We start from the raw sequence: 27,404 nt of genomic DNA, 5'->3' as shown, positions 1-27,404 counted from the left end.
CATTTGTTTTTTTAGCTCTCTCCCTCTCTCTCTCTCTCTTCTCTCAACAACCTTCTGCAGTTGGATTCTTTTCTTTCTCTCTCTCTGTGGTTTCTCTGGAAATGTTAAATGAAAGATTTAGTTTACCAAGAAGACTCGAGTTTTTATTTAAAGATGGACTAATTAAGGGTATAATCTAACATGGTTACATGGGTTTAAAGAGTTATAAAAAATAGACAGACTCAGATTTAAGACATTGAACTTTGAGCTGAAAAAAGAAAAGAGGTTGGATTGAAGTAAGTAAAGGGAACCCATTTTCAATTTTCTCAGTACTTTGGTTGTTTGTTCTCTAGTGTTTGTATTTTTTTTGGTATATAGAAAATAAGAAAACTCCAAAACATTTGTACTACATTACAACATTTATTGAACTATATTATACTATCATTGCTACAATTAATAGAAGAAAAAAATCAAGAGAATATTTACAGTTCTGTGGGTTATCAGTAAGTGAAATTCATGTCCAAGGTATTTAGTTTACTAGTTAGTAATAGTAACCTAGTATTGAAAATTTTCAGACATCTTCTTCTTAAACTTTATATTTTCTTTCATCTATATCAAATGAAGAGGCAGTAAAAATAATTAATCCTTATGTTTCGTAATATATTACAGAGAGAAATTTCAATGTTTGTCAAAGGAAGTGTAGACATAATAATATAATCACATATATAGAGAAATTTCAATGTTGTCACAGCAAGTGTAGAGTGTAGACAGTGTAGGTATTATTTGCGTACACAAATTAACTATTGGATAATGGTCCACACTATTCTGTAGACAACTCTATGTTATAGTATTAGTTTTTTGAGCAAACAAAGTTATAACTTCTTTCATAATTAGCTTTGTAAGAAAATTTTCACTAACGTTAGTATTGACTTTTCTTATAAATCTTGGATTTTTGATAACTTATAGATGTAATGATAACATCATATCAATATGTTTAGTCCATAATATGATATTGTTTTCTCAGTACCGTTTTAGTTTGTAAATTTGATTTGTGAGACAGTGAAGTAGTACTATTATTGTAAGATAAACTCCAAATAATGAAAGCAACTATCTCTTTTTATTTGAGACCTGATTATTTATGGAGTATGTATCATATTATATGGGTACACTGACACCATTTGAAATCTGATTCACAGTGGGAATTGGTCCAAGACCACTCCACTTGTGACTTTTTGTTTATTTACCCCACCCATTTTCACATTTATCTACAATCACAAGGACTCTATGAAAAACACCAAAAATACAAGATTGATTTGTTTCTTTTTTCCTAGTAGTAGTATAAAAAGATTGATTTTTCGATGTGGAAAGCGTTTACGAAACGCTGAAGGATACGTACCGTTGTTTTCGAACTTAAAAACGGCAACCACTGTATATAAAAAAGATGGAAACGTCATCAAGTCAAGGAGACGAGGGTAAACTAGTAAATTGCAGGAGATCATGTTTATTTATTTAATTCCGTTAACGGTATATCACACACCGTTGAAATCCCAGATCCGACCAGATAAGATCACGTCGAATCGAACGGTCACAAAACGTCTGAGTCCTTGCTACAGTAACCGGCGGTCTCGCCACGTGTCCCGACCAAGTCGCTCACACGTTGTTCTTTATTTTCTCTTAATTATTTTTAAAAAAATAAAATGCAAACAAAATAAAGGTAACAAATTTTTGGATCATAACCGGAAAAAAAAAAATTAACGATTTTTCGCAGCGAAGCGTTTAATCGAATTTAGGGTTTTTCCTAATCAACTTGTAGTTTCGTTTCGTTTCGTTTCGGTGTCTCTGTAAACTGTAAAGGAATCACCTTTAAGGGGGGTTTTGCGTTTCAATTAGGTACGTAAAGCTCGAATCTTTTTTTGTTCATTTCGTGGATTTTGATTTAATTGGGTTGTTTTTTTTTTTTTTTTGTTTATTGAATTCTCCTTCTGGTTCCCTGCTGGAATGATGGTTTCTGTTCTTGAGATTTGATCCCTCCCATGTGAGAATTTGGAAGATGAGGAATTAGTATAGGGTTTTGAGGTTTTTGTGTAACGTTATGGATTTGGAGAGTGAAAGCTCTGTTCTTGAGTCTGTTGAAGATAATAATGGTTTGATTGGTGAAGTTGAGACTATTGGGGATAATAAAGTGGTCTCTTCTCCTACTACTGACCTTGATGAACAGTTGATTTCACGGGTTGAGACTTCTCCTCTTGTTATTAAGGGGGTTTGGTTTAAGAAAATGGAAGAGGAGGGTAAGGAGTGATCTTGTTAAGGATACTTCTGTTAGTTTTGAGAACAGTAAAGCTCTGAAGAGGGTTTTGTCAGGAGCACTCGACCCGAATGCTAAACATATGCATTTTCCTGGACCTGATGATGGACAAGATAGTATTGGTTCGTTTGGCTCGGTGGATAGTGTGGTTGGTTTTGATATAGCTGGGTCTAGTCATGGATATGGTCTTGCTTTTGCAGCTGGTTTTGATTCTGATAACAGTGAGGATCGGAGTAGTAAGTCCTCCACTGCAGCCAGTGGTCCCAAGGTTAGGTATGAGAGGACAATGGGTGGGAAGAGTATGATTACTTCGGGTGAAAGTCAACAGAGGAAGAGTAGTGTAGTAAAGGGTAAGAAACTTAGAGGAGAAAGGATCAAAATTGAGAAGGAAAACCCTCGTTCCAGTTTGGAATCTGCTGACTCAAGAAGCTCCAACTTTGTGTTTATGCAGGGTGCTTCCTTTAGTTTGAGTAGCAGCGAACACGGCGGAAGAATAATAATGGATTACAATGAAGATAGTAGTGATCATGACGCACATACTTCGAAGGGAAAAGATAACGTGGGAGTAGAAGAAGAAGAAGAAGAAGAAAGAGAAGATTATTCACAAGGAGACTCTGTTGATGAGTCCCATATCAAGAACAATGGTTCATCAGAAAACTTGGATCCATTAAAAGAGGCATTTAACAGTTTTCACGCTTTGCTAGAAGCTCTCCAAAAAGGTAGCAAATTCATAGTGTGGTTTTTCATTTGAATATTGATGGTTGATACTTACACTAGTTCCTTATTGCTCCTTGTAATGTTAACATGATTGTGTATCGAGTTTAACTGAACTTGTGGTTCCTTTTCGATGGTCAGAACTTCTTAAATTCAAAGAGCTTGGGGAAGAATCACTACATGATGGAGGAGAGAGCAGCAGTTGCATACATGTGGGACATGAACAAGCTAACGAAGCAAGTTCTTCTCGCCGGTTTGGTTCTAAGAATATGGGGGAACTGGGATCAACTTCTCTAGATTCCGAGATACTGAACCTGGTGAATAATGTAGAGCATCTGGAGATCAAACTAGAAGAAGCAAAATGTATTCTCGAGGGTAAAGAAACACAAATCCGTGAACTCGAATCCACCATAAGCGTTTCAGAGCGGCTTAATGGAGGAACAGAGATCGTGATCGAAGAAATTTTCCAGCAAAAGATGAAGGCAGAGATTGAATATATCATATTCTCAAGATCAGTGGCAAACCTAAACAGAGAGATCAAACTGATTGAAGATGAGAAGACATTGGCTCAGAAGACATTTGGTCAAAAGATGATGTCAAAGCTTGAAAAAGTAGAAACCAAAGCTGAAAATCTAAAGAATCAAGCTCAAGATTTACAAAACCATTGCGTAGAGCTCACAGAGATTCAAGAAGTTAAGTGTTGGAAGAAGAGAGCATTCAAGACCACTTCATGTCTTTTTCTACAGTTAGGCTTGCTGTTTACGCTGTTTACTTTCCAGTTAATGCCAGAGTCGGAGACTGTTGTTGTGCCAACATGAGAGTTTTGTTTGATGGAATCTCTTTTTTAGTTACTTTTCTATAAATTATTGTCATATAATGTTGTAACATCTTTTGGGCTCCAATAGACCAACTCCTCTTTGCTTCTACTACGTTTTATTGTGTGCTGCAATGTCATGACGTTAGTGTGCGTAATGTATACTAATATTGTTGCCTCTTTGTCAACTTTGCCATCATTTTCCATAATTTATTTATTAGATAAGAAACAGAAGATAAATTATATAAACACACTATGGTTCTAACTTTACACTTCCACATTGATCCAACATTTTCTTGAAAGGGTTCTAACTTCTAACCCATATGGTTAACTTGGTTTAAGAACAAATTTAGAGTCTATTTGTATCCAAATAGTTTATCATGGATTTTACAGCTTTTGGGAATAGGAACATAAGCTTAAATAAATAAGTTGAGTCGGTCTTAATATATTATATTCATTTGTAAATCTCTTAAGAACTATAAATAAGAAGAAAAAAAATCAATAATTTAGTTGTCTAAATATTGGCTGGTGTGTTGTTTGTGATGACACATAGAAGTGGTCTTATGTCATTAGCTGCAAGTGGAGACTTTTGACAATTTGACTATAAAACAGCCATATTAATGTTGGTTTGGTCCAACACTTAACAATGTCCCACGTCTTGAAGAGTTTTAGACTTGCAAACCAAATCAATACACAATATACAATACACAATATACTTTAAAAAATAAAGGTATGATTCATCTTAGACTCTAAGAGCATCATTACTCGAGTAACACTGAACGTTTTTCAAAAAAACAAAAAAAAACTATTTTTTTTACAAATTATTATTATTTATTTATTTTTTAATTTCTGTTCTATTGAACAAATGACACATGTGTTGTTTGGTCTGAGAATCGTTTCTCAAGGTCTTAGGTGTCTCCTAATGTGATGATCTTTTAATTGGCTTTACGTAAAGATCCACACTACTCTACTAATAGTTTGGTATTCCAATTAAATGGAGCAAGTTCTAATATTTATCATCAATTCGCCATCTTAAATCTATGGAGAAACCATTTGTTTGAAAAAGAAAGATAAGATGGTGAGGAGATGAATAAGATGGTTTGCTTTATGGAACTTTGGTCAATTAAACTATCATGCTTTTATGTGAATCCAAAAGCATAATAAAGAAAGATAGAAAGAAAAAAAAATCAAAGCTTGAGAGAAGAAAACAAAAGAGTTATAATATCCTCTCATCAAATTAACAAAAGAAATTAGATTAAAAGCCAAACCACCAAAGTACTTCAAGAACCCAAAATCAAAATATCTTTCTGTTTTTTTTTTTCAAGACTACAATGTCAACAACTCCTTTATACCATCATTATACTTCCTAATTTAATAAGTTTGTTCTCTCTCTCTCTCTCTCTTTTTTTTTTTTTTAGAAGTTAAAAAGCTTACTTTTGCTTGCATATGTACGTCTCTTAGACTCTTTCTTCTTCCTCGTCTTCATTAGGTGGCAACTCATTCAAGTCAAACTCCAAAAAACTTCTCTTCAATTTCTTCACCTCTTGCACTATCTCCGTTGCTTGAGCTTGACTAGAAGACGCTTCTGCTGGAGCAGTAGTTGGAGCAGCTGTTGGAGCTACGGTTGCAGCCTCAGTAGAAACTGGTCCAGTCCAATGACATCTCTTGTGACCTCCAAGAGCTTGACCTGTTGGGAAGCTTTTATGACAAATATTACATATGTGATCTCCATTGTTACTACTGCTTATAGATGTGTTTGATCCTTGAGCACTAGCTAAACCGGTTACTATTGCTTCGATTCCAAGTAATGAAGCTTCAGCGTTTGCCCTAGCTAGATGATTCTCCGAAATCTTGACCTTGTTGTGACTTGCTCTATGACCTCCTAAAGCTTGATAAGAAGAAAACGACTTGTTGCAAGTCACACACACGTGCTTCTCACGTACACCAGCTGCAGTACCACCTTCCTCAGCTGCAGCAACAACCTCAAGCTGATGATGATCATGATGAGTAGATGATGACTCTTTCTCCATCTCAGACAAACTTTTCTTCTTCTTCTTCCTCTTCTTAACCATTTCCAGATCTTTCTCTTCAACTGAATGCGAATTAGAAGTCTCTGCTACATTAAGATTAGCAGCTTCTTCTGCAGTAGTAGCTAAGAACAATAGGTTATTAGCATCATTCATATCATCCTGTGGTGGATCCTTCAAATCTGATTCATCAACCTTCAAATCACTTCTCCTTCCTCTCTTCCCTTTAGTAGACCATCCTTTAAACGATTCCTTAAGGTCAACAACGTTTTCAGATTCCAAATTATTATCCCATAGCTCCGAGTTCTCATCATCATCATCATCATCATCGTCATCAAAATCATCATCATCATAATCCGAGCTAATGAACTCATCATCATGATCATCAATAGAGAGTGTAGAAGACGAAGAGTTACCAAGTGGATGAGGAAGAGGAGGAGGAGGAGGAGGCAAAACTCCTTTCCAACCTCTGTCTGGATGATACCTCATGTGTCCATACAAAGCCTTCATAGATGTAAACTTCTTGTAACAAACACAACAAGCCACTTCCAACTCACCTCTTTCAGATCTACCAACCATACCTGACACCATCTTTGGTCTCTGCACCACTGAGTACTGCGCATGAATCCGTTTGTGACCTCCTAAAGCTTTACCTGAGCTAAACCTTTTACCACATTCACAACATACATGATGCTTCTTCTTCTCTTCATCTTCTTCCTCTTCTTCTTCCACACCTCCTTCCTCTAGATCCATACTCTTAGCTTGATCATGATCATCTTCTTCTTCTGATTCTTCCTCGAGACGGAAGTTTTTAGCTTGATCATCTTCTTCTACCACTTTACCTTTCTCCTCAGGTTGAATCCTTGGGATTTTAACCTTGATAGATCCAAATCTCGGTCTCCCAAGTGAGAATTTACAGTTGGTTTTGCTACCTCGTAATTGGTCCATCGCCTTTTGAAGCTTGAATCCACACAAAACACCAAGCTCAGATCAAAGCTGAAACAGATCTATCCAGCTGATTACACTAGGGCTAGCTAGCTTCTCCTGTATGTTAAAAACACACACTAACTTAGTACTGAAGAAAGAAACCCTCAAAACCTCTCTCAAACTCGATAAAATCTCAAAGCTATGAAAATCTAAGAAAAAAAAGCAAAAGAAGAAGTTGAAGAAGTTGAAGGAGAAGAAGAAGAAGAGGCTATAGCCATAAGAGTGAAGAAGAGTCTGTATTGTGCCTCACGTTTTTGGATGAATAGTCTCTCTCTATTTATTTATTCACAAATATATAAAAACAGCCTTTTTTATTTAAAAGCTAATAATTATAATTATAATTAAATTTGGTGTTTATAGAGTTTGTGTAGCGTATCTCTCTCTTGTAAACACACTTTAGCTACTTACCAAACAAATACTACAAGATATGACTTTTATTTACTTGAGGCTTTTTGTTTGACTGTGTTTTATATACAAAAACACAATCTGCTAAGTGCTAAGTCTTTGACTAGTAAACAAACTTGTTTTATGGTAATTGTGTAAAAGCAAAGACTATTATTAGTTTGTGGTTAATTCACTTTCTTTTTCTTTTGATTTATCCCTTATAATAATGTTTCCATATCTTCCTTTGGGTAGATTCAAAGGGTATATTTATGATTGATTGAGTTTCCTAATTTATGGAAACGCAAAACGTGGTTTTCATTGGGTGTTTTGAGCAATATATAAAAGTTGAGTTCACGTTTTGGGTTTGAACCAAACACGTCGTAATCCGATCGTGCTTTAGGGAATAGTAAATAGGTGATTTAACTGCCATTTATCTTTTTCGTGGGTATTGCAATTAATGGCAAATAAATCAAGATTTTATTTAAAGACCCAAAGATTAAAATTAAAATGAAAAAGATTTTATTTGGATTTTCATTTATTATTATTATTGAGATAATCATTTGGCATCAAAAGAAAATCCTTTGAGTAGGATTCCAAAAGGTTTGTTTAGTAGAGAGAATTTTAAAAAAAAAAAACATATACCAGTAAATTTGTTGGGATACTTATCCTGATTTGTAGTTAAATCTTCAAAATAAGGGTTCTTATAAATTATTGTCCTACTTTTCCTGAAGATGACTCACTTCCTCAAATCCAAATCTAAAATGATTTAGATTGGTACAGTTTTAGGTTATCTGAAAGTATTTTGGAAAAATTAGTTTTTCTTTTGCAGGGTTGGTTTGTCTTTAATTTCGTTCAAGTTTTACATTTTTTTTAAATTTATTATGGTTTATCCAAAATATAAATTTGTGCAATTTAACTCAAATGATAGATTGTATGTACAGTATTTTATTGACACATATTTATATATATCTTAATAATTTATATATGTAGAATATATACTAGTAAGAAAATATTTTTTACTCCATTGAACTTCTTCATAAACAGAACAAATCTAACTTGTCAAAGAAAAAAAAAACAATCCAATTAAATCATAAATGGTCTAGTAAAAATATATTTCCCATGAAGATCATATTTCATATTTATTTTCTAATTTCTTAATCATTTTATCTTAAGTTCTTTTCTTTTATATTTTACCTTTATTAACCTATTCAAACAATTTATATTATTTTCCTTATTTTATACTACTTTCTATCTCTTCTTTGATATTTTTAATATAACAAAAGTAGTATAACAAACACATGTAAAAGTATATCAACTGGTAGCTACACTAAATCAAGTCTTCATAAGTATAAAAAATATAGTATGATATAGTTTCATGAATGCTCTACACTAAATCAAGTCTTCATAAGTATAAAAAAATATCAAGTCTATATTTTCATAATAAAATATTAAATATTTTCAGATATTATATATAGACTTTGGTATTTCTACTTTTCTAGTTATAAACTAGAAAGGAAATGGATCACTTAACTTTCAACTCGTACATTTATGCATCTCTCATTCACCGCCTCAAATTTTTGTTTTGTTTTTCGTTACAAATTGTTTTATACCAAAAAATTAATGTTCATTTAACTTTTTTTTTGGCTAGTATATAACTTCTTAGATTCTATTTTCTAGAACTTTTACATACGTTAACCTTAACAATATAAATATTATTCTTAAGGTTAATTTTCAAGCATCGACTTGTAAGTCCATTGTAAGTATTTTGGTGAATTTTGGTGCGTACCTCACAATTTAACCACACGAAGTCGACCAAGCACTAAATGCATTTGTATGAAAATGTATGTTCATGAGTTCATCTCAACTACACGGAGCATGCATTCTCAGGCAGAGTGACATGACATCGATCAAGAATCAAAGGAGTACACCAAGATTATCATGTCGCACCCGCCAAGACAACACTACAGTAGTTTCCCTAAAACCCTAAGTTACGTACCAACTAAAACTAGAATGATCTGATCTGATGAACGAGCAAGGCCTAAAGATCGAAGTCATCAGATCGAAAGACCGCATGAGCTAATTCATCTACATAACCACATATATGCATGTCACCACACTAAAGCAAAGCAGGTGTCGTGATTTTCTGTAAGAGACAACATCTTTCTTATGTTCATCTATTATACAAATCATTGTTCGGGTCTTCGGGATCTCTAGTCTACTTGATTGTACTCACCCTTCCGAGATTTAATTTTCACTCAGTTAGATAAGACTTTATGATTACTGAGTTTTGTATGATGAGGCCTTTATTGGCGAGTAGGTAAAAATACTAACAAGAGATTACATAAAAACTTAGTAGTGGAGGACCACTCTTACCAGTCATTCAAGTTATCAGAGATTTAACCTAATATAAATCCTCTTTACAATCAATGCTAGCTCAACACAATTCGTAAGAGATCAGATGTGGAATGGAATTATTCCATTTGCATTGAACTGCAAAACTGGGATCAATTAATTTTCACAAAGTTATTTGGTTATGGTTTCAAATAACGTAAAATCAAAACCAAGCCAAATTAGTTTTTTTCTTAACCTGGTACAAGCTTGTCGCGCATGAAATTGTTACACACTTAAGAGAATATTCTTGTAACGATATGCAATAGATGCTTAGGCCAAAATAAGTCCAAGTTGTATGATCCAACCCCTAGGAAGACTGTTTCTTTGTTGGTTAAAAATCTTCTAGCCAAATCTACAAGATCTTTGAAGGGATTGAGTTTTTTGACTTATGAATCCCAAAGACAATTTCCAAGTCCGTGAAAAATGTACATTTTAAAAGCACAACAAATCAAATTACACAAATGAATAGCTGATGGTTTCTCTCTTTTTTTTCTCTTTGCCGGTATGATTATGATTAGGCATATAATAGATTACTTTTATGTAAGTTTTTTTTAATATAAAAAAGGCTTAAATTTGATTTTCCATCAAAGTAATGAATCAAGATAAGTGTAGTCTCTGGTTCGACCATACTCCAAGAGACTTCCATAAGTCCGGTCCCAAACACCGATGAAGAGAGATTCAGTATCTGGACTAAAGGAAATCCCAGATATCTCTCCAAAGAAATCAATCTCTTGCTCCTTTCTGTAACCTGTTTTTGTGTCATAGATATGAACAAAATCTGCTGGCTCGGCCATTGCAACGTACCGTCCGTCAGATGTGAACCTAATGGACCGTACCGCCCCGAGGTTACCTTTTAGGACAGCAACTGATTCCGAGAGCTTCCTTGTGTCCCAAATACGACAGGTCTTGTCTTGGTTTCCTGTGGCAAATGTTACACCATTTGGATGCCAAGCCGATGCAAACGAATAATCTAAGTGACCTTTTAGCGTCCCGATAGTCTGAAACAAAACTCAAAACCGTAAGGTTCCGAAAGTCCTAACCGCAGTAAAATAGATAGTTCAGAGAAGAAGAATATAAGTACCTGTCCATTGCTTGAGTCTACCAGTAGACCATCTGGGTCATCTCCAACGACTGCTACTAGTTTTCCATCAGGACTTAGGGAGCTATGCTGTAAAAATTTCCAATTAAATATTTTTGTAAGATTCAGTTTGATTTATCTGCAGAAAAGTAGAAGAATGAGAAATTAGGTGAGCTTACATTGACAGGCCATAGAAAACGGACGAGTTGGACAAGCTGATATCTCTCCATATCAAAGTCTCTGACTCCGCAGTCATTATTTGAGGCCATGAAATGAAGTGCGCCACTAATAAAACCATATTACTAGTTTCAGTTACTGTTTGTCTTAAGGCCTAAGACTTGGAAGTACAAAACCACCAAAGTAATTTGAAAGGCAAAAAGGTACCTGGAGTTTCTGTATATATCCACTGCATTGGTGATAGCGTTTTCGGTATAAGTTGTACGTGAACAGAAGCTCACACCAGGTCTATCAAGATGCTGTTTGTATGGGAAACAAAAAAAAATTCACAGAATTGTAACATGATGAATAAGCAACTCGTTTGGCATTTTAAATCAACGGAAAGAGGCTTCTAAGCAGTTGGTGGAAACACCGAAGTTTGCTACTATCCTTATTATCTATTCAAAGTCGTTGAACTAACCTTGCAAATGAGTTCTCCCTGAAATCCACCAGCAACTAGCAGTCTTTCTTTGACTGCAAGAGTGCTAATTTGAGTCTCTGTAAATCCTTCCAACAAACTCTCGGGATGTTTCTGAAACATATGTAATATCGGCTTTAGATAACTCAACAGAGACGAAAAGGAGTCCCAGTCAAAGTAATAAGATGGTTTGAATAATGCTTAATAGACAAACCTCAGATGGAGCTACATGACCTTTAACATTAAGTATTTCATTCCTGGAACATGTCAAAGAAGACCAGTGGCTGATGGAGTAGTTTGACAATAGATAAACATCATGTTTTGAGGTAGCCCAGACCAAATTCCTCAACTGCAACAAAGATAGGGAAAATAATTAGTCTAACTATGATTCCATCAACAATACTAGCATAGAGAAACGTCTACATTTGAATATCACGCATCTGACTAAGAAAAAAAAAAGCTACCAAGTTACATTTACATGATTTAAACAAAGAACCGCACTGTTGGCATAACAGAGACAGGTTAAGTAGACAAAAACCTGAAAATGGAGAATCGTTGATCTCACTGATCTAGAATTCCTCCTGAACTCATAGAAAGAACTGCCTTTCTCAGTATTCATGCATTTCTGATTCCAACAAGCAAGACTAGAGTGAGAAAAAGGTCGTACATCTCCAAATAAATAACCTTAAAAAGAAGCATGAAAAATGTGATTCACCTTAGCAGATTCGTCACCCGAGTTGGGGATATTTTCATAGTTTTTATACTGTTCTAGCCTAGTTTTCCTATACTCTTTTCTAGTAACGCTAAGTCTATCCCAGGGTATACCCTGAATATCTTTCCCATTCCTTGCTTGAGCAGCAGAAGTATCTGCAGCAGACTTGTTCTGAAGTAGTAATCCATGTACACAAGTTTTAGTAAACTGGGTGTTAAAAACATGACAAAATCTTCGATAAAAAGAGCAAAAAAGAAGAAAGACAAACCAATTGGTCTTGGTCTAAATCTTCGACTTCGGAATCAGAAGCATCGATATCCCTACCGTCAAACTCGGCATTCATATCATCTTCAAGATCATCCATGTCATACTCATCAGCCATAAATTCATCTTCAAAGTTCATCACCATATACATATATTGTAATCAGAGATCAATTTTTAGGAAAAAGAATACTCAAATCACACAGAAAAGGGAAAACAGAACAAACCAAAGTCAGCCATATCTTCTCTTATTACACCTCCCAAATTGAAACAAAGCCAAAATCCCAATTCCCACTTTCTCAAAAACACCAACCTGCAATATTATAGTAACAATTCACAACCCAATACAAATCAATAAATCTTGAGACTAATAAGATGATGCAAAATTCATAAATTTAGCAATCATCAAAAANAAAAAAAAAAAAAAAAAAAAAAAACATATTATGAATCTCATAACTCTGAATTAGGGCTTACCCGCAAAATTCAATTCTCCAGGAATCTTTCAATTAAAATTGCAACGCAAAACTTTCAATAAAATTGCAACTAAAAAGAAACGAATAAAACGTTAAAAAAAAAAAAAAAGAATCAAATAGTATTCGATCTAATGCACTAAAAAACCCTATGTTTTGAATCAGGAGGAAAAAAGAAAAAGAGATATATATTAATTCGATAAGATCGTCGTCATCATCTCAACCCCAGAAAACCCTATTATTAGTAAACAGAGGGGTTTCACCAGAAAAGAAAAAAAAAATAAAAAAAAAATAAAGAAGTGAGGATTTTAAATAAGATGTGAATAATAAAAATGAAAAAAAAAAAAATCGATTACCAAATCTCGAAAACTTGTGTTGAGAAATTGACGCGAATCAGGTAATCACCGGATCTGAGGAGGATCCAATTTTATTGTATACAACATCCACACTCCATATATTTTTTTAAAACAAGTTAAGTTAATTATTTACTGTGTCTGGTTGGACAGATGCCTGGATCTTTTACTTCAAATTTCAGATCTTATTAATCACAGTATAAACACATGGCGAATAGATCGGTTAGTTGACCATTTCGACCCAGTGGATGTGGCTTTGATAGGTGCTCTACCTCTGAGTATGACTACGCAAAGGGATTTGTTAGGATGACATTTTACGAAATCTAGTAAGTACACGGTTAAGTCAGGGTATCAAACGACACGTTTGGTGGTTCTTACTGGAACACCGACATTGGTTTGTGGTCCTGATATAAATCCTTTGAAGGCTAGTGTTTGGAAAGTTAAGTGTTCCCTAAAAATTCAGCATTTTATGTGGCAAGTACTTTCTGGATGTCTCTCGGTTACGGTAAATTTACGTCACCGGGGTATTGTCTGCGATGTGGAATGTGCTCGATGTGGTGCTCCGATGGAGACAATAAATCATGCCTTATTTCAATGTCCGCCTGCTCGTCAGGCTTGGGCTCTTTCCAATGTTCCGATGGGCACAATTGGTTTTCCAACAGATTCAGTTTTTGCAAACGTGGACCATTTTCTAGGGGCACAAAATCCAGGATCGCAATGTTTTGCATTTCCTTGGATTATGTGGTATATTTGGAAGGAGAGGAATGCCCGGGTTTTTGAAAATAAGGTGGAACGGCCCGACGAGGTGGCACGGCTGACAGCCAGTGAAGCGACGGCCTAGACAGAGGCTCAGGCTGAGGAGGAGGCGGATGGTTTTGAAGCTCCAAATTTAGGTCCTCGGTTGGAGAGAGGACATGTTTCTCTCCCTACAGTTTTTACCGGCTACCGCTGTTTTGTTGATGGCTCTTGGAAAGATACAGACAAGTTTGCAGGTGCAGGTTGGGTGTGTACATTGGCTCATGGAACCTCCCCGCTCATGGGCGCTTCCAACTTCCGGCGAAGTCTTTCCCCTCTTCATGCCGAGGTTGAAGCCTTTGTTTGGGCTCTGCGATGTATGATAGGACTTAATTTCAGGGATGTGGTTTTCTACACAGACTGCTCAGATTTGGTGAAGATGGTGTCTTCACCCTCCGACTGGCCAGCTTTCTCAGCTTATCTCAACGACATCAAGGTGGATATGGAAGAATTCACAAGCTTCTCGTTGAATCTAATTTCAAGGAATGCAAATGTTCTTGCTGATCGATTGGCGCGACAAGTTCGTACCCAACCGCATGTGATTACTTATGTAAACCATTCTCGCCCCAATTGGCTCGTTTGAGCTAATCTGTTTCGATTTTGTTGTCAAAAAAAAAAAAAGTTAAGTTAATCATTTTCTTTTTGGTATCAAATATTATCCACGTCAGCATATTAACAGCCAATCCAATAACCACGCGTTACCTGTATCTTTGAAGTTAACCCAATCTTATTTTCTTGGTCCACCTATTAAAAAAACAGTTTATTTATAATACAACACATCTCACAACAAATATGATTGACAATCGATAAACTATTACTCCTAATCTCGTATGACGAATAGGGAGGAGACACTGTCTGACCATCTCGATTTTATGTTATATTGGGCTTATAAGGTTTGGATAATAGGTCTGGCGATGGGATTTTTTTTTTTTTTAAAATTACAAGGTTTTAGGTCCTTAATATTTGATATTTTGATAAAAAAAAGCATTCTAAATTTTTAAAAACTAGAAATAAGACCTTTAAATTGAAAAAAAAAAAAATTTCACAAGGTCCAAGGAAAACTTCAACCATCCCTATTGCGCTTTGGTTTTGGGCCCTCTTTTAAAAATCTCCACTTAAACACCGATTATACTCGGTAAAATTGGTAGGCTCACTTCCATCTCGATTAATGAATAATTTCCGTTTACCATCGATTTTCTAATTATGTCTGTCTAATTTGATTATAACCCATCTAATCTAATTATTTTCCGTTTACTTTTTTTATAACGATTATTTTTGGAGCCAAATATAAATTAGTTTTTTTTTATTATTTAGACATTTAAATTAAGAGTTTGTAATATTTTACAAAATAACTAATGTACAAATTTTTAATAAAAATGATTAAATTTTACTTTAAAATTATGTTTTAATGTATTTACCGTAATTTTCAAGACAATACTATAGTGTTATATTTTATTTGATGTTTTTCTTTTAACATAAATATACATTATACATATATTTAGTACTATATTTTTTATTTACTATTATTAATTTAATAAAATAATCCTAAAACTAGTCTCCGATTAATTCCCATTTAATCTCCAATTTTTTCGCTAGGCGCTAGGCCCATCTCGACCGCCCAACTAGTGCCTAACAATTTCTAAAACATGGGTTTTGGGTAGATCTATTTGATTCTAGGTATTTAGAGTAGAAAGGTTTAGAATCTATTGTATTTGGTTATTTTATAATTTTGGTTTAGTTTAGAATATTTTTGGTTTGGTTCTCAATAATTGAAATAGTATAATTTTTTAAAAATGGTTAGGTTTGGTTCTCAATACCAAAAATCAATTCCTTTTTATGGCGTATGTTGTTAGGCGCTTTAGTAGTATCGACTCGTGTAGTGTTTAGAGGGTTGCAGGTGGATATTTGTTGTCCAAGTTGTGGATATGGTGAGGAGTCCATATGCCACACTCTGTTTGGGTGTCAGGTTGCACGTCAGGCCTTTGCTATGGCCAATGTACCGGTGCCCGTGACTGAATTTTCAGATACTAGTGTGGGGTTCAACTGGGAGCATTTGTTGTGTTTGATTCAGAAAACTGAAATTTTTGAGGAGATTCAATTGGTTATTTTGTGGCTGTTGTGGGGAATATGGACGTGCAAGAATAACTTTGTTTTTTCAAGGTAAACGAGGGGATCTACAGGAGCTGGTGAGGAAAGCACAACTCGAGTCAGCTCAATGGCATGAAGTACAAAATATGAACTTGCTTGACAATGCTAGCTCACAAAAACAGAGGTTGACAATGGAGAACAAGTGGCGTCCACCGGTTGAGGGCATGGTTAAGTGTAACATTGCGAGTTCCTCGTTGAATAAAGGATCAATGGTTGGTGGCGTGTGGATTACTCGTGACTTCCAGGGGGAGGTGCTCTTCCACGCTAGAGATGCCTTTTCATAATCAGATTCTCCAATGGTTGCATCACTCAGAACAGTTCTGTGGTCATTCAAGCTTTAGTGGTTCTTCACATATCAAGAGTAGAGATTACTTTAGATAACGCGACAGTGATGGCAGCAATTAACAAACCTCAGAAGTGGCCCCATTTTTATTATGTGCTGCAAAAGATACACAATCAGTTGGTTTGCTTCAGTTCTTAGGAGTGTCACCAGGTAGCTGCCCCGACGAACAAAATGGTGACTGATATTGTAAAGAGTATCATGAAGGATGGTAGATTTCAGTTATATCTAGCACTTGACTTCATTGATCGAGAGCAGACTCATAAACAAGTCTTTTGGTTATTACATTTAGTTTGATTTGATTGTTTGAATTTTTAATGATTTTCGGAAGAAAAAAAAAAAATTAACAATAACATACCATTTATTATTTTTTAATTTTGCTAAAAAAATTTAAACATCATCATTTCTAAAATGGAAGGAGTAATTAGTATTTTGAATATATATAACTAACAGTATATGTGTTAAGTATCTTTGCCGAGAACTACAAAAAAAAAGATCGTTATGATGACTTTTGACATTTAATCAGTGAGAGTCGGTGAGTTCCTTGTTTCATCTCACCGCACAAGTAAACACGTGTCATTATCTCAATCACTCCACGTCACAACTGTCCTCTCATATGAACCAAAACAGTAGTCCTGATCCGTTGCCTCGGGAAAGTTTTCTGATTTCCACAAAACCCGAAAAAGAAAATACAAAAAAAAAAAAATCTGACCATGATTCTAAGGAAGGTATGGGGATCGATGTGGAACCGATCGAATAGTTGTAAAGATTTGGTGAGTCCGACATCAGCGAGTCGTGTTACTCTTCTTCCTCCTCTGGCTATGTCGTCTTCGTCGTCGTCGTCGTCTCTTGGTGCGTTTGATCAGCTTCCGATGGATATACTAGTTCAGATACTGATGTTGATTCAGCCAAGAGACGCTGTGATGTTGAGCTTAACTTGTAAAGCCTGGAGATGTTTAGCTTCTGGTAATCGTCTCTGGATGTTTTATCTTCAGTCTTCTCAAGAGTCATGGGACTCTATTTTCTTCGCTGAGACTAGTTTGCGCTCTGGTTACCCTCTCCGGTAAGTTTTTGCTTTGGTCATCAGAGTTTAAAACAGTTTAGATGATTCAAAAGGTTTAATGGTTTTTGCAGATTGGTTTCTAGTCAATCAGGGGAGTTGTCTTTTATGCGCATTTATGGTCAGAGGGCTCAAGTTCCTGGTTCTGTTATTATTGATGGTATGGGTTTTGTGTGGTAGACTAGTTCTGTAGTTTTTGTCTTTCAATTGTGCTGAAAGATTTCTCCTTTTTTTCTGTATGTGTGTCGTTATGAAGGTGGTTCTGGATATTGTAAGTTTGGTTGGAGCAAGTTTGATTCACCTTCTGGACGTTCTGCTACTTTTCTGGTGAGTCAATCGTTGTACTAATGCGGGTTCACGATTTTGATTACAGTAAAAGATAAATAAGCTTGAATTCTTGTTCTCTTGCAACACACAAGATAGTTCTTACTAGTTTGATCGTCAGGAATTTGGCAACATCGAGTCACCTATATATGCTAGACTTCAACAGTTCTTTGCTACCATTTTCACCAGGTTTTTTTTTGTTTCCCTCATTTTTGTTCTTGTGAAGCTTACTGATTTTAGCAATTGATGTACGGCTTTTGCTTTCCCGACTTCATGAGGATAATTTTTTTTACAGGGTGCAGGTGAAGTCCTCTATGCAGCCAATAGTGGTTTCACTGCCCCTCTGCCATTTTGATGGTTAGCTACACTAATACTTGTTTTATCTTCAGGATTATAAATTTTTCGTGGTTTTTAAACATTGAAGGATTTATTAATTTTTTGATTTTTCAGATACTGAATCGGCCAAGGCATCAAGGCGGCAACTTAAGACTGCTATACTTAATGTCTTGTTTGACATGAATGTCCCTGCAGTCTGTGCAGTTAATCAGGCGAGTCTTTCTTTCACTCTTTAGTTCTTTATGATGACTGTTGCTCCAATATTGGAATCATTTTCTCCGGGAAATGTATTTTCCATCTCTTTAGCCACACAGTACATGTAATAGTATGTATTGGCGGAAAATTGTTTTTTTTTGGGGTATTTGATGCATTATCTCACCATTATCTGCAGATAGTATAATTAAGCTTTATGCATTCCTTGCTACTATTACAGTCATAAGCAATTTATGAAATATTCTGTGCTCTGTTCTCAGGCTGTGTTAGCTCTATATGCAGCAGGGCGGACATCTGGAATTGTCGTCAACATAGGTTTCCAAGTCATCACCGTTCTTCCAAGTAAGCTGTTTTCTCTCTACGTTTCTACTCTTTTTGTAATGTCTCAGATCTTGTTTAGTGTCATGGTATCCTTTGGAGCTTTAGTCTCTCATGATGTGATTTCTTTTGTGGAACCGAAGTTGATTAAAGATGAAAAAATGTGAACATAACAACTTGCTGAAAATTATCATCATGTATCTCTCTCATTCTTTCTGCACCATTCAATTCTGTAACAACAATTTACTTCTACTGGTGTTCTGCAGTTTTGAATGGTAAGGTGATGCGCCAGGTAGGTGTAGAAGTCATTGGTTTTGGAGCATTGAAACTTACGGGATTCCTTAGGGAGAAGATGCAAGAGAACAACGTTTCCTTTCAATCACTCTACACTGTTCGTACTCTTAAAGAGGTATTTCCATAGACCAATTTGCTCTCTATTGCAGATAACTATGTAGGTTTTCCATCCTAAATAGCTTCTGCCTACTCATGAAGAAGCTTTAGTTCATAGCACGTTCTATTCGAAGTTACTGACTATAGCTTTCTGTTTTCAATAGCTTCATGTAATACTTTTCTTTTTGTTATGCGAATGCAGAAACTGTGTTACGTGGCTCTTGATTATAAAGCTGAACTTTCAAGAGACACACAAGCTTCAGTCGAAGTTTCAGGTGAAGGATGGTTTACTTTGTCAAAGGAGCGTTTCCAAACAGGGGAGATATTATTCCAACCACGTCTTGCTGGAATGTAAGACCTGAATTACTTATCACAATCACATTAAACCTTGACCTCACTCTTAAGAGGTTCGATCTGATTAGTTCTGAAACTAAAATGATATCATCTGACCATACACTATAGTGCACCAACTTGTTTATAAGTTCCACTATTTTCATCATGACTCTTATATATTTTAAAATTACACGACTGTAATACTATAAAGCTTCATGCAGCTCGGGTCTGGGTTTCTTTCTTGTGAAGATTCTCCATATTTTGGCCATTTTGTAATTTATATTGGTATTGGTTCTGGCCTTTCCAAAACAGGCGTGCGATGAGTCTGCACCAAGCAGTGGCCCTCTGTATGGACCACTGTGATGCAGCGGGACTTGCAGGTGATGATAGTTGGTTCAAGACTGTAGTACTGACTGGGGGAAGTGCGTGTTTACCAGGGCTTGCAGGTTCGGTAAATATAGCTCTTTCTTTTGTTTCATTTATATTTTGCAATGGCATCAATTTAAGCATATATCAAATAACCAGTACTTCTTGCATATGAATTAAAAGATCTTTGAAACTCAGTCTAAAAGATACATGTCTGACGTGCTTATGGGGTTTTTTTGTTTTTGTGAGCTGTATCCAGAAAGGCTAGAGAGAGAACTGCATGATCACCTTTCTCCATCTATAAGCAATGGAGTCAGAGTACTCCCGCCTCCTTGTGGCGTGGACACAGCATGGCATGGGGCAAAGCTTATCAGCAATGTAAGTGATTATTTTCTATCCATATTTGCAAACCTATTAGTAAATGACACAGTAGATATCTCTAAAGTCCTACTATCTGAAACCTATCTTTGATATTATATACACTTTGGACATATTTGGTGAATAAGCATAGCGTGAATTACAGATGCATTAATGACTCCTTTACGTATCTCGATTTTATACTGGACATTTATCTGAACTCTGAAGCTTGTTCCATAGATTAATTTAACAAAGTCCAGTCTTGTGATTCCTGACGCAATTGCCTTTGTACTTATTACTATGCGCAGTTAAGCACCTTTCCTGGTCCTTGGTGTATCACAAGGAAGCAGTTCCGTCGCAAGTCAAGACTCATGTGGTGAATCTCTCAGTTTGTTTCTTTTCTTACCATTGGAAAAAGACCAAGTGAGAGACAGAGCAAGTCTTTATATGATTTTCGGTATATGTATAGTGTCAATGCTTTGATTGATTGGACGCAAAAGCCATAGATAGCAAACAATTTAGTGAAAACCATGATAATTAAGTTACTTGTTTACCTTTATGCATATATACATACTGTAATTAAGACCTCTTGCAGATATATATAGATACCAATCATCAGTATTCACTTCGTTGGTTGAATTATATAAGAAGAGACAATGATACACACAAAAGCCATAAAGTTATCATTTAAGAATTTTTTTGGAAGTCCCTAAAATCAAAAGAATGAGACAGTAAAACAGCAAAACAAATCGTGGATATACATATACTCTCTTCCTCAGATTGTTACAAGAAGCATGTTCTCAGCCTCCGAACAGCTTAACGGAAACCAAGAAAGCCGCGGAAAGGGTCAGCCAAAGACAAGAAGAAGAAGCTGCGGTGGCTGCGCTTGCATCATCAGCTGAAGTGGGAGACGTAGCGGGGCATTCAAGACCTTCTTTGCCTTCTTTACACTGGTTAGCGAAAAGACCAGGCGGGTATTTACCATAAAGATTGATGTAACTGAACATAGTGGTAGCACAATCTGTGCTAAGGTCGTTGAGCTTGTCAGCGTAAGGACAAGAAAACTCCTTGAAGGCAGCGCAGCATTCCTTTGGTGGGAATTTGGGACCTTTGCATTTTTCGGTTATGATCTTGTAGTTCATAAACTCAAAGTTCACAGGACAAGCTGGTCCATGAAAAAAAGAAGAGAAACCAAATGTCACATAGAAGAAAAGAAAAAAACCAAACATTATAAAAGCCCCAAAAGACTTGCCATTAAGACACAACACCAAAAGTAAACACATTGAACATCAAGAACATATCTATCTATATCTTTAATCTGGATCTGTGTATGTGCATAGAACACATTGGGGGAATGAGTATATAATTGGAAACACTAACTAAGATCTACTACATACCAAAAAAAGAGAATACTCAATTGCTGGAATCATTGTAAAAAAGAAAAAGTAAGTTGAGGGAAAGAAGATAGAAGAACTTGCGTTTCTTGGTCTGAAGCAGGTTTCTTCCAGTACCCAAACTCTGAGATTGGAAGACACCATCTGCAATAAGTAAACCAAAAAAAAGAATTGAAGATGATGATGACCAATCTAACCAAATTAGAGAAGGCTAGGACATAGTTAGAAAAAAAACAAGAAAGGTGGGTGTGTTATTTACCTGAGATGACAGTTGAAGATGAAAAAGAAGAAAGAAGAGAAAGTAGAAGAAAGAAGAAGAAGAGAGCTCTAGAGAGGAAGTTGAGCTCCATGGTTCTCTTTTGGTTAACAGAGAAGTCACCACGAAGAGATCTGATTCAAGAAGAAGAACTATGGCAAACCACGAACACGAAGATAGAGAGAGAGAGAGAGTAAAATTAAAAATAAAGTATAAATTAGATGAGTCTGACGATGACATATTTATTTTAACAATTTGGATTACAGTCTAGATAGAATAACGCGGAAACATGCGAGCCTGTCTGTTTCTTCAACCTCTTAACTCCGAAACGGCGACGTTTAAATAGTCTTCTTCATTCTCAATCATTCTATATTCCGATGATTAAAGCAAAAAAAAACTACACTATACATCACTAAATAGTCTAAATTCTATGTTGTTTTTGTTGTTGTTGTTGAATAGTATGTTTCTTTTTTCTTTTCAAATTTGTCAAATTGTTATGTCATTTGTTATTCATGTTTATATATATAATCTTATGCAAATGATTGGCGAGGACTAGTAAGCCAGGGTAGAGAGAGTAGAGAGAGTTGGTTGAGTAGTGTGTTAAGAGTAATCCGACTTGTGACTTTCTTTTTGGCTGCACATAACATAATGAATACAAGTTACAAAAAATAACTACTATAATTTTCTATATCTTTGTCCCAAAAAAAAAACAAAAAAGAGTTGCTATGACCAAAAACAGATTTTTAGCATAATTGTTATTAAGTGATTGTAATTGTACGTGATCACCTTGATTAGGAGGCTGGATGGTAAAGTATGAACAATTCATAGCCGTGTGTTCACTACTTTTTTTTCTTACCCAAATTTAATTTCAAGATTAGGTAAGCTTTTGTATTGGTAAATTAAAGACTTCCAATTTTCAAACATATACGTGATATTATTAGTCGCCTCCCTCACTCGAAATTTTAGATATATTTTGTGTTTTTTTACAAGGTATATAAAGAAGACGAAAAATACAAAACCCCAAAGGTCTCTGTCAGCATATAGAATTTTGTTATCTCCTTGCAAATACCAAAAGCTTCAGAAACAACATCGCGTTCTTCGCTGTCAACATTAATAAGCAAAGTCTCAAACTTATGAATATAACACACAAATATATTGGATTAAGGAATAGAAAAAACGTCAATAATCATTAGATAATCTGAGTGGGCTTACTTCTTGGTAATGAGACTCGAGCTGTTCTGTGATCTGAACCTGTTTTGTTAATGTTAAGTGTAATACCTGACACACACATACACACACACAAAGAAGATGTATTAGTATATCATATAGCATTTACAAGCTTTCTTATAAGATCAAGATCGAGAGGGTGTACATACTGATTTGGTTTTGTCAAGATCGAGTTCTAGAGACCTGATCCTCTCTAGTGATTCCGTTATTAGCTTCTCATTCGCTTCTGGGATTTTTACAGGTTTTCTACTAATTTCGGTTAACTCTTTCTCCATCTTCTTTAGACGATCTAAACACTCAAGAACCTGGTTGTTTATCGATGAATCTGCTGGGACGACCACTACATTATTGTTCTGTCTTTGCCAGTATCCAGGCAATAAGAAAGCAAAGATAGCAAATAGCTTAAGTGGAAAGGCTAGTAGTATTTTCACAAAGAGGAGGATGTTGTCGCTGTTGATTTTCTCTCTAAGAGCACCAAACCGTAAAATCTGACCACCTGAAATGTGGTCATAATACATTTGAGTACACTAGAGAGGATCATGTTAACGAAACTTTATAACTAGGCATGAAGAAGAAGAAAACACCTTCTCTTCTTGATGAATTTGCGAAAGAAGAGTTTTCATTGTTCGTGTTATGTATTTGGGTTTGAGACCGTTCTCCTTGAGCCGGTTCTATTGATTCCACAGTGGTAATGAATTTATCACCGTCTGATGTACTAGCCTACACACAAAGAGGCTTAGTCAAAAACGAATCAAAGTAAAACTTTTTGAGAAACAAACAGGTACCAAATGAAGTGTAGGTTCCGAAGAGCACCTTATCAGAGAGTGGAGGAACTAAACAAGTGTATATTGAAGATCTTGACCCAGTGGAAGAGTAATGTTCTTCAGACTCTGGCTCTTCTTTTAACGTTTCGTTGTACCTTTCCTGACAAGATATAAAGTTACAACTTTGAACGTTACGTAAAAACTAAAACCTAATAACTTACTGGAGTATTGAGCTCACTTTAGGAGGGATTATGTGAGTGGTAGAATCATGATCACTTATGTGAAGTGGAGATTTTGTAGTTTGCGGCATAGGATTTACTTCCATGTGATGTACGAGCTGCCAAAACAAGCACCGATAAATTCAGCTAAGCCTATGATTACAGCTCATGGATTCCTAAATCTCTTATAAACAACAATAAAAAAGGACATGCCTCAACTATTTCAGGATCATTCCAGGGTCCTTTGTTAGACCTCAAGCACCCTCCCTCGTTAGGACATTTGCATAAGCCTCCTAAGAATTCTGGAAGTTGACTGTACAAAGATAAAAGAAAACCAGCAATGATAATATTAGTATGCCGTGACCAAAACTTGAATGAGACTATCTACAAAACAAAAACTTAATAGGAGACGTATAACAAATTAACCTGGAATCAATTACTTCAAGTAACTTTGACAAGGATCTTGACTCCAAAACCTGAGCAAAACAAGTAATGAGTGGTTTCTGACAACAAATAGGAGAACTTATGCTTAAAACTCATGGCAATAATTAGTCATTACTTGTATCTTTGCAATAGTCATTGGATCAAGAAGCTTCTGTGCGGCAGGCCAAAGAATATTCCTGAATCCAATCCCTGCATTGACAATGAACATTCGGTGCAAAGTCTGCAAGAGTCAGAGACCATCATTACAAACTTTTAGAGCAACCAAAACATCCATGTCCACTCAGCTCATCGGAGTCATATGACAAAATCTTCTCCCTTTCAATGCTTGGAATAGAGTAATACAGAAAAGTGTATTCTTCAAAGAGTTAGGTACCTCAGGGTAATAATTGCAATCTACTTTAGCAATAGTGGCCAGGAGATTAGCAGCTGTAGGAGTAAAGTTCTTCATACCCTGAACAAACCAATAGAGAAATGTTATGATTCAAGAAAAACCATGTGATTCCTTTAAAACATCTACAAGAGTTTAACCATACCAGGCCTTCAACATCTAGTATTGTAGTTGTCGTAGTGACTCGTCGCTTTGCTGCAACTGAACACGCAGGGAGCTTCTCTTGAAGGGTCCTCTCAAATTCTTGTACATGGTACTTCAAGTATCGCTCTATGGTAGTAACCTCCATAAGCTTACCAGGATGAGCTTTCCCAAGTCTCTCTATATAAATAGGTCTCCCATCTTTATCAACTCCATGATACCCTTGAGGATAGTGCCTTGTCACTTTGTCCAACTCTTTAAAATAGAAGTCCTATTTGTAAAATGTTGTTAGGTCCACAGCAAAGATGCTTCTGTAACTCAAAAAGTGATAAAGCAATAGATGAAACACCATACTACCCCTTTACCTGTATAATGTGATCGGTTCCAAAATCTTTCCTCCATTTAAGCATTTGTTCCCATGCCGTGACAGTCTTCTCAATTTTGAATTCCATTGTTTTTAGAAACCTACACATAGAAAAAAGCATTAAACTTATTTCATTACTATAAGAAAAGAGACAACTTTAGTAGCAAAATGCATCTTGACTTTTTACCTCAACAACATATGATAATCATCATGCCTAGGAGGCAACAAATCTTTCTTGAGAAGTTCTTGACGCAATTGAGAAACAATCTTCTCTTCTTCCTCATCCCTAACATCTTCAATCAAAGGGATCAAGTAATCGATTTTACGTTTGCCTTTCCTCTTCAAAGGATGTGTAAGTTTACTAGAACAACTAATAGCCTTCTTTCTCAAATTCCCAATTCTAGAACGTCTTGGTTCATCCTCTATACACTCAGAATCTGATAGTTTCTCTCTTGTTTCTTCACAACCTGCAACAAATTCTATATATACTTCAACCAAAACATCTTAAATTTCAACCATTTCACTGATGGGTCTCCTAAAAATTTACCTGACATCTCTTGAGAATGAGTCAAAAACGTCTCAACGGATGAGATTATCTCCTCTGAAGGAAAGAAAAAACAAAAAAGCGCAAGTAAGAATCACAACTTTGAGACCTAAAAGTGCTCCAAAAATGTCAAAAGCAATGCTGCAAGACGAAAGTCGTAAAAGAAAGGAATCGACAAAAACCCTAAGGGAGTCTTTAAAGTGTTACGCAAGGTTGATTCTAAAAAAGAGAGAAACTTTTTTTCTGAGAGATTTTAAAATTAGTAACAGAAGCTGTAACAGATAACATCAATATCCAAAAAAGGGTAGAGAGAGAGATAGAGAGATAAAAAAAGATGACGACGGTTATACCTCTTACTATATACAAAGAAGAAGAGATCTGTCGAGGAGATCAAAGAGATTTTGAATTTTGAGAAATAAAAACAGAGGATTTTTGTTGCACTTGGTTTCTCTCTGTATCTGGGGGTTTCCTTTTTTTAAACAAAAGTATTTGGAGGAGGAGGACTCTGTTTTTATTTTCTTAACACCACGAAATGGCCGACATGTCTCACTCGCAGTTTAACTCCTTCCACATCTTTGTTTGCTTTTTTATATGATTTTATAAAATCCGATGTCGTTTTAAAGGCTCAGATGAATATACTTCGAAGTCGTTGTTGGCTATTAATTTGGTAATAATATTGGCTTGCACACGTTTTCTTCTTTGCATCGCGTGTGTGCGTGTGTGTGTTCGTTCGTGCAGTGTTTCTCATTAACTGTTGTTTGCCTCATGCGTTTCTTAAAGTCTTTTTTTGTTAAAAGGCATTCAATTGATAAACAGAAAGAGAAAGCAAATGTTTACAAGGCTAAGAAAGCCCATAGCCCATTAGGAAAACTCATATTTAAAAAACTTGAACCCTTACAATTGAACTAATAGTTAGGATTAAACTAGATTTACGGTTGAGAATTTAACCGCCTAACCTCCTTCAATTATTACTCTCGATACGTCCAACCCAAAAGAAAGTGAAGAGTTCCAGATCGCATCTGAAGTAGATCATTTTTAGGTTTAGGAGCCTCTTCCTACTCAGCTCCGGCGAACCAGTGATGAAGAAGAGATAACGATAGATCAGGATTGGTGTCTCGATAGCTCGATGCTCTGTTCCGTACCATCAATTCGATTTGCCGCAAGAGAAGATCAGGAGATTTGAAGCTATTTCGATGAAGCCGGTGATTCCTCTCAGTCCAGATCGTGTATATCACCGCTTGCCAAGCGATAAGAAGCAACCTCTTGGTAACTCGGGGGCCTCTTCGCTGAGTAAGGTTTGTAATATTTAAAGACCAGTTGGTTGAAGCAGGGAAAGAAACACGTCTCGCTATTGCTGACCAGATCGACCAACTGTAAGGACACTCAAAGAAAAGATGATCTCGCGATTCAGGCATCGTTGCACAGAGCATACACAGAGGGCCGACCTGCAAACCCCAGTTGAGAAGTCGATCCCTCGTCGGACATCGATTCAAAACAACCAGCCAGGTAAGAAAAGAGTGCTTGGGAATTCTTCCTGAGAACCAGACCAAGCTGTGCCAAGTGACTTCGGGAAGA

The 27,404-nt window shown here is 35.9% G+C and overlaps 5 protein-coding genes and 1 pseudogene across 11 annotated transcripts; 2 read left to right on the top strand and 4 right to left on the bottom strand.

The window, feature by feature from the left end:
* Positions 1,879-3,924, top strand: LOC104726170 (annotated as a pseudogene).
* On the bottom strand, positions 5,066-7,045 carry LOC104726169 (zinc finger protein ZAT4-like). Its single transcript, XM_010444966.2, has one exon. It carries the CDS (start codon positions 6,785-6,787, stop codon positions 5,270-5,272), a length of 1,518 nt encoding a protein of 505 aa, XP_010443268.1. The 5' UTR covers positions 6,788-7,045; the 3' UTR covers positions 5,066-5,269.
* Positions 9,991-13,331, bottom strand: LOC104726168 (uncharacterized WD repeat-containing protein C2A9.03-like). Of its 4 annotated transcripts, none has more exons than XM_010444963.2 (12): positions 13,113-13,331; positions 12,761-12,991; positions 12,514-12,599; positions 12,294-12,415; positions 12,029-12,196; positions 11,852-11,938; positions 11,528-11,662; positions 11,317-11,427; positions 11,064-11,155; positions 10,859-10,964; positions 10,683-10,769; positions 9,991-10,599 (listed from the first exon to the last, which is right to left on the bottom strand). In XM_010444963.2, exons 3-12 carry the CDS (start codon positions 12,524-12,526, stop codon positions 10,186-10,188), a joined length of 1,335 nt encoding a protein of 444 aa, XP_010443265.1. In that variant the 5' UTR covers positions 12,527-12,599; positions 12,761-12,991; positions 13,113-13,331; the 3' UTR covers positions 9,991-10,185. The 4 variants fall into 4 exon arrangements, with proteins under 4 accessions (XP_010443265.1, XP_010443266.1, XP_010443267.1 ...); XM_010444964.2 differs by having other exon boundaries at positions 12,761-12,829; XM_010444965.2 differs by lacking the exon at positions 12,761-12,991.
* Positions 17,021-20,718, top strand: LOC104732846 (actin-related protein 8). The gene is made up of 12 exons (XM_010444961.2): positions 17,021-17,455; positions 17,527-17,612; positions 17,709-17,779; positions 17,898-17,965; positions 18,072-18,133; positions 18,227-18,324; positions 18,586-18,667; positions 18,910-19,052; positions 19,236-19,384; positions 19,679-19,812; positions 19,992-20,110; positions 20,398-20,718. The coding sequence occupies exons 1-12, from the start codon at positions 17,106-17,108 to the stop codon at positions 20,467-20,469; spliced, it is 1,434 nt and encodes a 477-aa protein (XP_010443263.1). The 5' UTR covers positions 17,021-17,105; the 3' UTR covers positions 20,470-20,718.
* On the bottom strand, positions 20,750-21,958 carry LOC104726166 (GPI-anchored protein LORELEI-like). The gene is made up of 3 exons (XM_010444960.2): positions 21,743-21,958; positions 21,568-21,627; positions 20,750-21,254 (listed from the first exon to the last, which is right to left on the bottom strand). Exons 1-3 carry the CDS (start codon positions 21,831-21,833, stop codon positions 20,890-20,892), a joined length of 516 nt encoding a protein of 171 aa, XP_010443262.1. The 5' UTR covers positions 21,834-21,958; the 3' UTR covers positions 20,750-20,889.
* On the bottom strand, positions 22,690-26,363 carry LOC104726165 (phosphatidylinositol/phosphatidylcholine transfer protein SFH14-like). Of its 4 annotated transcripts, XM_019232370.1 has the most exons (15): positions 26,180-26,363; positions 25,833-25,886; positions 25,473-25,764; positions 25,287-25,386; positions 24,926-25,192; positions 24,766-24,843; positions 24,508-24,612; positions 24,375-24,424; positions 24,162-24,261; positions 23,969-24,067; positions 23,780-23,890; positions 23,551-23,686; positions 23,116-23,462; positions 22,952-23,017; positions 22,690-22,835 (listed from the first exon to the last, which is right to left on the bottom strand). In XM_019232370.1, exons 2-15 carry the CDS (start codon positions 25,837-25,839, stop codon positions 22,791-22,793), a joined length of 1,803 nt encoding a protein of 600 aa, XP_019087915.1. In that variant the 5' UTR covers positions 25,840-25,886; positions 26,180-26,363; the 3' UTR covers positions 22,690-22,790. The 4 variants fall into 4 exon arrangements, with proteins under 4 accessions (XP_019087915.1, XP_019087917.1, XP_010443258.1 ...); XM_019232372.1 differs by lacking the exon at positions 26,180-26,363 and having other exon boundaries at positions 22,690-22,840; positions 25,833-26,157; XM_010444956.2 differs by lacking the exon at positions 26,180-26,363 and having other exon boundaries at positions 25,833-26,157.

This window comes from Camelina sativa, chromosome 11 (assembly GCF_000633955.1).
Source record: "Camelina sativa cultivar DH55 chromosome 11, Cs, whole genome shotgun sequence".
In the NCBI taxonomy this organism is placed as follows: Eukaryota; Viridiplantae; Streptophyta; class Magnoliopsida; order Brassicales; family Brassicaceae; genus Camelina; species Camelina sativa.
The sequence above is the reverse complement of the archived record's forward strand: the minus strand, read 5'-3'. Positions and strand labels throughout refer to the sequence as shown.

Coding starts and splice junctions, on each gene's coding strand:
- LOC104726169 (XM_010444966.2), bottom strand. CDS start 6,787: ATGGACCAATTACGAGGTAGCAAAACCAACTGTAAATTCTCACTTGGG.
- LOC104726168 (XM_010444963.2), bottom strand. Junction 11,663..11,851: donor CAACGATTCTCCATTTTCAG/GTTTTTGTCTAC, acceptor TCTTTGTTGCAG/TTGAGGAATTTGGTCTGGGC. Junction 10,600..10,682: donor TAGACTCAAGCAATGGACAG/GTACTTATATTC, acceptor GTTTTGTTTCAG/ACTATCGGGACGCTAAAAGG.
- LOC104726166 (XM_010444960.2), bottom strand. CDS start 21,833: ATGGAGCTCAACTTCCTCTCTAGAGCTCTCTTCTTCTTCTTTCTTCTA. Junction 21,628..21,742: donor ATCTTCAACTGTCATCTCAG/GTAAATAACACA, acceptor TACTTATTGCAG/ATGGTGTCTTCCAATCTCAG. Junction 21,255..21,567: donor CCTGCTTCAGACCAAGAAAC/GCAAGTTCTTCT, acceptor TTCATGGACCAG/CTTGTCCTGTGAACTTTGAG.
- LOC104726165 (XM_019232370.1), bottom strand. Junction 25,193..25,286: donor GAACCGATCACATTATACAG/GTAAAGGGGTAG, acceptor TTTTACAAATAG/GACTTCTATTTTAAAGAGTT. Junction 24,613..24,765: donor ATTGCAATTATTACCCTGAG/GTACCTAACTCT, acceptor TGACTCTTGCAG/ACTTTGCACCGAATGTTCAT.
- LOC104732846 (XM_010444961.2), top strand. CDS start 17,106: ATGATTCTAAGGAAGGTATGGGGATCGATGTGGAACCGATCGAATAGT. Junction 18,134..18,226: donor GCCCCTCTGCCATTTTGATG/GTTAGCTACACT, acceptor TTGATTTTTCAG/ATACTGAATCGGCCAAGGCA. Junction 19,813..19,991: donor GTGTTTACCAGGGCTTGCAG/GTTCGGTAAATA, acceptor AGCTGTATCCAG/AAAGGCTAGAGAGAGAACTG.